This window comes from Nicrophorus vespilloides, unplaced genomic scaffold (assembly GCF_001412225.1).
Source record: "Nicrophorus vespilloides isolate i.1.1-1 unplaced genomic scaffold, Nicve_v1.0, whole genome shotgun sequence".
Classification (NCBI taxonomy): Eukaryota; Metazoa; Arthropoda; class Insecta; order Coleoptera; family Silphidae; genus Nicrophorus; species Nicrophorus vespilloides.
This window is the reverse complement of record NW_017095544.1, coordinates 1,178-9,630: the sequence shown is the minus strand read 5'-3', so window position 1 is coordinate 9,630 and position 8,453 is coordinate 1,178. Positions and strand designations below refer to the sequence as shown.

At 30.8% G+C, this 8,453-nt stretch overlaps 4 protein-coding genes across 4 annotated transcripts; 3 read left to right on the top strand and 1 right to left on the bottom strand.

Annotated features, from left to right (window-relative positions):
- Positions 1 to 1,292: 1,292 nt before the first annotated feature.
- On the top strand, positions 1,293 to 1,906 carry LOC108556395 (pupal cuticle protein C1B-like). Its single transcript, XM_017912492.1, has one exon. The coding sequence runs from the start codon at positions 1,328 to 1,330 to the stop codon at positions 1,886 to 1,888; it is 561 nt and encodes a 186-aa protein (XP_017767981.1). The 5' UTR covers positions 1,293 to 1,327; the 3' UTR covers positions 1,889 to 1,906.
- A 1,595-nt stretch (positions 1,907 to 3,501) lies between these two features.
- LOC108556380 (pupal cuticle protein C1B-like) lies at positions 3,502 to 4,020 on the bottom strand. Its single transcript, XM_017912467.1, has one exon. The coding sequence runs from the start codon at positions 4,018 to 4,020 to the stop codon at positions 3,502 to 3,504; it is 519 nt and encodes a 172-aa protein (XP_017767956.1).
- A 1,429-nt stretch (positions 4,021 to 5,449) lies between these two features.
- On the top strand, positions 5,450 to 5,965 carry LOC108556372 (pupal cuticle protein C1B-like). Its single transcript, XM_017912455.1, has one exon. It carries the CDS (start codon positions 5,450 to 5,452, stop codon positions 5,963 to 5,965), a length of 516 nt encoding a protein of 171 aa, XP_017767944.1.
- A 1,504-nt stretch (positions 5,966 to 7,469) lies between these two features.
- On the top strand, positions 7,470 to 7,985 carry LOC108556363 (pupal cuticle protein C1B-like). Its single transcript, XM_017912446.1, has one exon. It carries the CDS (start codon positions 7,470 to 7,472, stop codon positions 7,983 to 7,985), a length of 516 nt encoding a protein of 171 aa, XP_017767935.1.
- Positions 7,986 to 8,453: the final 468 nt, after the last annotated feature.

Sequence of the window (8,453 nt, the reverse complement as noted above, 5' to 3'; positions counted from 1 at the left end):
AAATGTAATAACTTAAGTAAAATTTCCAAGTGAAAACTAAAGTTTTACAAAATCGGTCTATGCTCAACGTATGTTTAAATTAATATAATTTACTCAATATATGACGGTGGAACTACCAATTGTCAATAGATATGTTTAAGACTATTTATATAAATATGTTTTTTATTTATGTATATTTAAATCTGATATATACAAAGTGTTCTAAAATTTCCATATACCATTAAATTTTCATAAAGCCAGCTACCTTAATTTCTTTTAAAATAGATATAAATATACATATCTAACAAAAAATGAAAAAATGTAAGGTTTTGATGAATTGAAAAGATGTAAAATTATCAAAAATGTAATTAAATGACATTGAAGTTATTGGTTCTCATTTACTTAAAGTTAATTACAATTTAAAAATATGTTTCATATATATGGTAGAATGTATGTGATCAATAATCAATATATTTGATTATGTATGCAATAAACTATAGCTATTATTATTTAACAGAATCATATTGTATTTAGATTATGCAAAATTCTTATGAGTTAAATGCAAATGATTGTAGTTTGTTATTCTTAGACATCTGTAGAATAGCCACCGGAAGTTCCATTGGTATGTTGAATTATTTAATATGTTTATTATGCACATATCAATTGCAATATTTTGGATCATAAGGCGCACATTTTGACGTAGATAAATTAATTTTGAATCAAAGTGTATCTTTTATATAATTATATTTTGTTCTAAAAATTGTCTCATAAATTATGTGTGCATTTTTTTAATCTTATAGTTAGATAAATTTTTTCATTTTGTTGATGAAATTAATAATTACTGTTATATTTAGGTATAACTATAAAGACTTGGGTCATTGACTTCAAGTATACAATAAATATTTTATAATTACATTTAATTTATCATTTTTAAAGACGACAGTGAAAAGGTATTCTTAACTGGTTATAAATGACTAGTTTTAAGTAGTAGCTTCGTAGGTAGTGTCGTAAGTGAGGGTCATACCGTTACGAAAAATAAAAAAGAAGAAACCAAATAAAGGAGCTGCGTTAAAATTATAACAAAGTTTCGTCCGCACATAATTATTATGAAACTAGCAGTCTGCGCGATGCCGAGGAAAATAAAAAAGAATTAAGCGAATTGCGAGTCATGCCGGATACAATAAGAAAGTGAATTAGGCGTACAAAAGCATGCAAGAATGGTACCAGAAGGTCGCGGCCGTATGTGCAGCGCCTTCACGAAATAATCGTATAAATGCCGGTCTTCACTTTGGATTTGCATCAGTCAGCTTTGGTAGTCGACGTAAACACAACACAGACCTAAAACAAAATGTTCAAATTGGTGGTGTTGTCTGCTCTTTTGGCCGTTGCCAGCGCTGGAGTCTTCCATGGTGCCGCTTACAGCATCCCAACTGCCGTAAGCCACCAATCCAGGACCGATGTCTTCAGCAAACCAGTTGTAGCTTACTCTGCTGCTCCAGTCGTTGCTGCTTACACCGCTCCAGTTGTGAAGACCGTTGCCGCCGCTCCAGTAGCTTACACCTCTCCTTTGGCGTACAACACTTACGCTGCTTACTCCGCTCCAGTTGTTAAGACCATTGCTGCTGCTCCAGTAGCTTACTCTGCTCCAATTATTAAGACTGTAGCTGCTGCTCCAGTAGCTTACACCGCCGCTGTCGCCATCCCAACCGCCGTAAGCCATCAATCCAGGACCGATGTCTACAGCAAACCAGTCGTAGCTTACTCTGCTGCTCCAGTAGTTTCTGCTGCTTACACCGCTCCAATTGCCACCGCAGCCTACGCCGCTCCAGTAGCTTACAAATACGCTGCTTCTCCATATGCTTACACCGGTTACGGATACGCCGGAAAATTGGCTTACGCCCACTATTGAGCAACGTCGACCTGCTAAATGAACTGATTAATTTAAAAATAATAAAAAAATACATAAAAAATACATTTACGAATTTTATTATACACAACAAATCCCTTTATTTTCAGTATTTTTATTAGGAACCGTATCTATTGTTTAATTTCCAAATTACTTGATTTATTTAATAATATTAAACAATATATAATAACAAATATGTCAAATCCATCATAAACCTCATTTTGTATCAAATATTTTCATAGTAAATCGAATCAAAATAAAATGTCTCTATTGAATAGTTTAGCTATTTCAAACACGGCATGAGATGTCTCAATGCTATATGCAAAACTTTGCGAAGAGCCTGGAATTGTAATGAATTGAATAATTGAATCGTACAGAATATTAATGCCGTTTAGTTTTATCTGAATCTAGCACTTGCAACATAAGTTATTGGTCAATCTCATTACAAAACTTTAAAATAACAACAATTGTTTCATTGTAAATAATTTATTTTCTTGAAATAATTACAACGCTTTAAATATAATATAATTTTGTTTTAGAAACTATTTCTAGAATAAACAAAATTGATCAATCAATGTCAAGTTCAACAACGATTTGAACCGCACCTTTAGGAAGTCGTTAACATAAGCATATTCTTTAAAGAAAGTTTATTAAACTATTTTTCATAAATTATACGTAATTTGTATGTAATACCAATAAGTCATATGATTTAGAGTAATTAAACTTGTCGGCTGTCAAATTTAGGTCGTTGTCGTTTTTGAAAATATTTATTGAAAAAGAAAATAATGTCACTTAAATTTATCTAAAATAATAATTTACATGTTCAACATCCAAGTATAATATAAATTCCATAAATAATCCATTGTTAATATTTATTAATCATATTATTATATTTATTAATCGTAAAGAAAATAATTTTGAAGTTACTGTATCGAATGCTATTTTCTATTTACTGAAAGTTTTTCTAGCAAATCTGTTTTTCATAAATAATATTTCAGAAATGTAAGATATTTCATTCTTCAATGATATTAATTCTATTAGTAGTCCTTTGTAACAGTTTATTATTTGTGCTATGATTAGTATTATAAATACGTATTAATTTTCTGTACTTTTGTTATTGTTGCAATAAAAAATAATTGTAATTATATTATTTTATAATATATAACAGCAATTCTTTAAATATTCAAAAGATTGTTAAAAATATATAAAGAACATCCTTGTTCTAAAATTATAGTAATATTTGAAGCATATTATGTTAAAATAATTACCCATAATAATATAAAAATTACATGTTATAAATAGTGATCTAGTCTAGTAAAGAAATGTAATGGAATTTATTTTTTGCAACAAATTATATAAAATTCGCTAGAAAAACTTCTTAATATGAAAAAATAATTGTCGTTTTAATAAAACAACATATTGTGTACATAACTATATGTGTTTTAAATAGATAACATTATAGGTCAAAAAATTTATTGTATTATATTTACATGATGATATTTGTAATAATTTTAAAGGTATAGGAAATGTTTAATAAAAAATAGATGGATCTTTCTTCATATTTGTTTTATTTTTAGTATATAAATAAGTCAAGTCATTTTAGGAGTCAACGTTGCTCAATAGTGAGTGTAGGCCAATTTGTCAGCATATCCGTATCCGGTGTAAGCGACTGGAGATGCAGCGTATTTGTAAGCTACTGGAGCGGCGTAAGCAGCGGTTGCAATTGGTGCGGTGTAAGCGGCAGCTACCACTGGGGTGGAGTAAGCAGCTACGACTGGTTTGCTATGAACATCGGTCCTGGATTGATAGCTTACGGAAGTTGGAATGGTGGCAGCAGCGGTGTAAGCTACTGGAGCAGCAGCAACGGTCTTAACAACTGGAGCGGAGTAAGCAGCATAAGTGTTGTAAGCCAAAGGAGAGGTGTACGCTACTGGAGCAGTAGCGACGGTCTTCACAACTGGAGCGGTGTAAGCAGCAGCAACGACTGGAGCAGCAGAGTAAGCTACAACTGGTTTGCTAAAGACATCGGTCCTGGATTGGTGGCTTACTGCAGTTGGCACAGAGTAAGCGGCACCGTGGAAGACTCCAGCGCTGGCAACAGCCAAAAGAGCAGACAACACCACCAATTTGAACATCTTGTTTAGGTCTGTGTTGTTTCTACGTTGACTTCTAAAAGTTAACTGATACATATTTTGAATGAAGTCACAAATTTATACGAATTATTTGTGAACGTTTCGATGTCCTTGTAAGGTCACTCTTAGAGTCGATAGAATATGTACTACAATAGTATGCGTAATTCTTACTCAATCCGGTTCAACTGTAGCGTACAGTGTTATTACTAAAAAAAATGTGTATCATGTCATGTTAAGACAATTCAAGGATCTTAGTTTTTGTTAGCAATTTTTACGAAATAAGAGTTTCATACAGTGATTCTTTTGTGAAATATATAAATTTCAACATATATTTAAATCTAAACGTATATATTTGTATAATCTAGATATGAAAATCTGTATTATAGTTAATACATATCGATATCTAGAAATAAGCGGCATTAAAAAAAATATAAGAAATAATCTTTTATACTCAATTACATTGAAAAATATTAATTGTTTATCTTAATATAGTTCAAATCTTTTAATGCATCTTAATTAATAAAATATACTATGTTCTGTAAAGCGTTTTGTTAATATTTATTATTATTAATCAATTAATAGATTATTTTCTTCTTAAGTTTAAAATGGTACATCATAATTATTTTATATCTAATTTATATCTGTAGGGCGGAAACCGAGGTCTTCAATAGCACTTTGACCAGCCTTGATTATTTTTCATTATAGTTTTTTTTTTCTCTTGTTCCGAATTATTATTATTTGCTTTTCATTATTGTTATTATTATTATGTATTGATTTATAGGATGTACTTTTTGTTGTTTATAATTGAAGTCTGGTCAATAAATATTATTATTTTAATATTTACAGAAATACTCACTACAATTTGTTTTGCCCAATAATAGTTTTTATATATGTAATATACTGTTATTCCACTAATTTAAATATATTATTAATTAGTTTTTAAATTATTTCTCTTTTTGTATGTAATATATATATCATACCAACATTAATGAAATCTATATACTATACATTTTTTTAATATGTTAATTACATCATATTTTTAGTGGCCTTTAAAAAAATTGTTATATTTTTATCGGAACTTCAGTGAATATATACTAAATTAAATAATATGTTACAGTAATTATTCAACAATTTATAATTTTGCTCATTTGAAGGTTGTATGACTAAATAGGAACTGTTGGATACTTGGAAATAATTAAATATTATCTGCTTAATAACGCAGATATTTAGTCGGAAATAAGTAATTGTATTGAGTTGTATAGATTTATTTAGTGAAGTGTTGCGTTTTTACTGTTTGCTAATCGAGCAACGAATGACCCCTCAAGGTTACGCTCCATTCACGAATTATTCGGTATAAAATGACTGGATATTGTTCGAATTTGTATCAGTCAGATTTCGTTGTCGACGCAAAAACAACACAGACCTAAACAAAATGTTCAAATTGGTGGTGTTGTCTGCTCTTTTGGCTGTATCCAGCGCTGGAGTCTTCCATGGTGCCGCATACAGTGTCCCAACTGCTGTAAGCCATCAATCCAGGACCGATGTCTTCAGCAAACCAGTTGTAGCTTACTCTGCTGCTCCAGTCGTTGCTGCTTACACTGCTCCAGTTGTCAAGACCGTTGCCGCTGCTCCAGTAGCTTACACCGCTCCTTTGGCTTACAACACTTATGCTGCTTACTCCGCTCCAGTTGTTAAGACCGTTGCTGCTGCTCCAGTAGCTTACACCGCTGCTGCCACCATCCCAACTGCCGTAAGCTATCAATCCAGGACCGATGTTCATAGCAAACCAGTCGTAGCTGCATACTCTACCCCAGTTGTAGCTGCTGCTTACACCGCACCAATTGCCACCGCTGCTTACGCCGCTCCAGTAGCTTACAATTACGCTGCATCTCCATATGCTTACTCCGGATACGGATACGCCGGAAAGCTGGCCTACTCCCACTATTGAGCAATGTCGACTTCGCAAATCATATTAATGAACTGACTAAATTATTTAAACAGAAATAAAAAATATAATAAATATATGTGAATTTTAAATTTTATTATAAATCCTCTTATTAAAACTACGAAATTCCTTACATAGTATTATGTACATTTATAAATAGCATAATATATATTAAGATAATAATCTTTAGAGTAACAATTACATAAAAAATAAACGTATTTATACAAAACAATTATCAAACAAAGAAGATCAACTATTATATAATACATAGACGGTTCATAGGTGTTTCAATCCTAATATAATCTTTACACAGTATTGGTATTAATACTGTTTAAAGGTGTATTGCCATGTGGATCATCGAAAATTATTAATACTATATACTTTTATAATGCAACAAATAAATATATAATTGTTAATAGTTTCGTAATGGAAATTTAGAATTGTTTATCAATACTAACTTGAAATCTATGAATTACACGTTTTATATTTAGTAACATTATAAATAATAAGCATTATTATCCGAAAACGCCAATTATAAATATCTTAATAATCATAACAATATTTATTGAAACAGAAAATTATAAAATAAAAAACTCAATACAATATTATAAATATCATAAATCAAAAAGTCAATTCCTTTAAAGGGCTATTGACCATAGGTCTTTCTGCCCGGGGAACAAAAAAAACCTGGAAAAAAAAAATAGCAAAATTTTAACGGTATTATCCTTTAAATTGATAAAATGTGTTCACAAATGGTAAGAGCCAGATATCCGATTCCAGATCGAAGCCCGACTCTCAACTTGCAAAACCGGTAAACTGTATCGAGATTGGAAGGTCTGGTTAAATATGTTATTTTTTCAGTATTAACTTTTATTACAATAATATTTATATAATAAAATTTATTAATGTGCAATCAATAGCCATTTTTATATTGTTACATAAAACAAATTGTTTATTATTATTTATTATAACATAGTGAATAAAAATTTGAAACATATTTAAACCAACAATGGTCTTTCTGTACCATTATATACATATTTATATTTATTATAAACAATAACAAATCCTGATATTATATAATTTCAAATAATAAAAAAACATCTAAAAGTAAAAAGTGAAAGAAAATTACGAAGAATATATAATTCAAATCAATAACATATAAGACAAAAATTTTTGTGGTGAATGCGGCTGTATATTTATAAATTAAATAAAGGATTATGTTTTTGTATAAATAACTTCAAAACTTAATCAATTATTTGAAATAATATTAATTATAAAGAAATTTAATTATTAAAATCAACAATTGGTAATGTAATGAATGTAGACAAATATATTTATTGCGCTAATAAAGTAAAAGTTTATAAAAAGGAACCGCGCAAAAGAAATGTGACTTCAGAAGGTCGTTGGTGCGTTTACAATTTGAACAGTATAAATTTGGGGACCAATTTCAAACCATCATCAGTCAGCTTTAGAAGTCGACGTAAACACAACACAGACCTAAAACAAAATGTTCAAATTGGTGGTGTTGTCTGCTCTTTTGGCTGTTGCCAGCGCTGGAGTCTTCCATGGTGCCGCTTACAGTGTCCCAACCGCCGTAAGTCTCCAATCTAGGACCGATGTCTTCAGCAAACCAGTTGTAGCATACTCTGCTGCTCCAGTCGTTTCTGCTTACACTGCTCCAGTTGTCAAGACCATTGCCGCTGCTCCAGTAGCTTACACCACTCCTTTGGCGTACAACACTTATGCTGCTTACTCAGCTCCAGTTGTTAAGACCGTTGCTACTGCTCCAGTAGCTTATACCGCTGCTGCCACCATCCCAACTGCCGTAAGCTATCAATCCAGGACCGATGTTCATAGCAAACCAGTCGTAGCTGCATACTCTACCCCAGTTGTAGCTGCTGCTTACACCGCACCAATTGCCACCGCTGCTTACGCCGCTCCAGTGGCTTACAAATACGCTGCATCTCCATATGATTACTCTGGGTACGGATACGCCGGAAAGCTGGCCTACTCCCATTATTGAGCAACGTCTACTTCTAAATCAATAAATTGAACTGATTAATTTATCTGTAAAAAAAATAAATATTCGAAAAAAAATAATATCATTTTTTATTCTTACCTTTACTCTAAATGTCAAAAGTACTTTTTATACAAAAATATTTTTAATGAAATGCTGCTTTAATTTGAATGATTTTTAAATATATTTCTAGATTAAATATTATGATATAAGAGACATAAGTGATATTATAATTTGGTTTTGTGTTTCTTGTAGATATATAATGAAAAATAGTTTTACAAAGTAATAATATAATAGAATAGAATCTAATTCCTGAGAAAGAAATATATTTTGGAAAATTGAACGTTGTTTCAAATATGACCAATATATAAATGTCAAATTTTCTTTCAGGTTTATTAATTAAAAGAGTAACTTAATTGTTCTCTTTATATCAAAACAATATGTTATATTCATGCATATTTAATAACATATCTA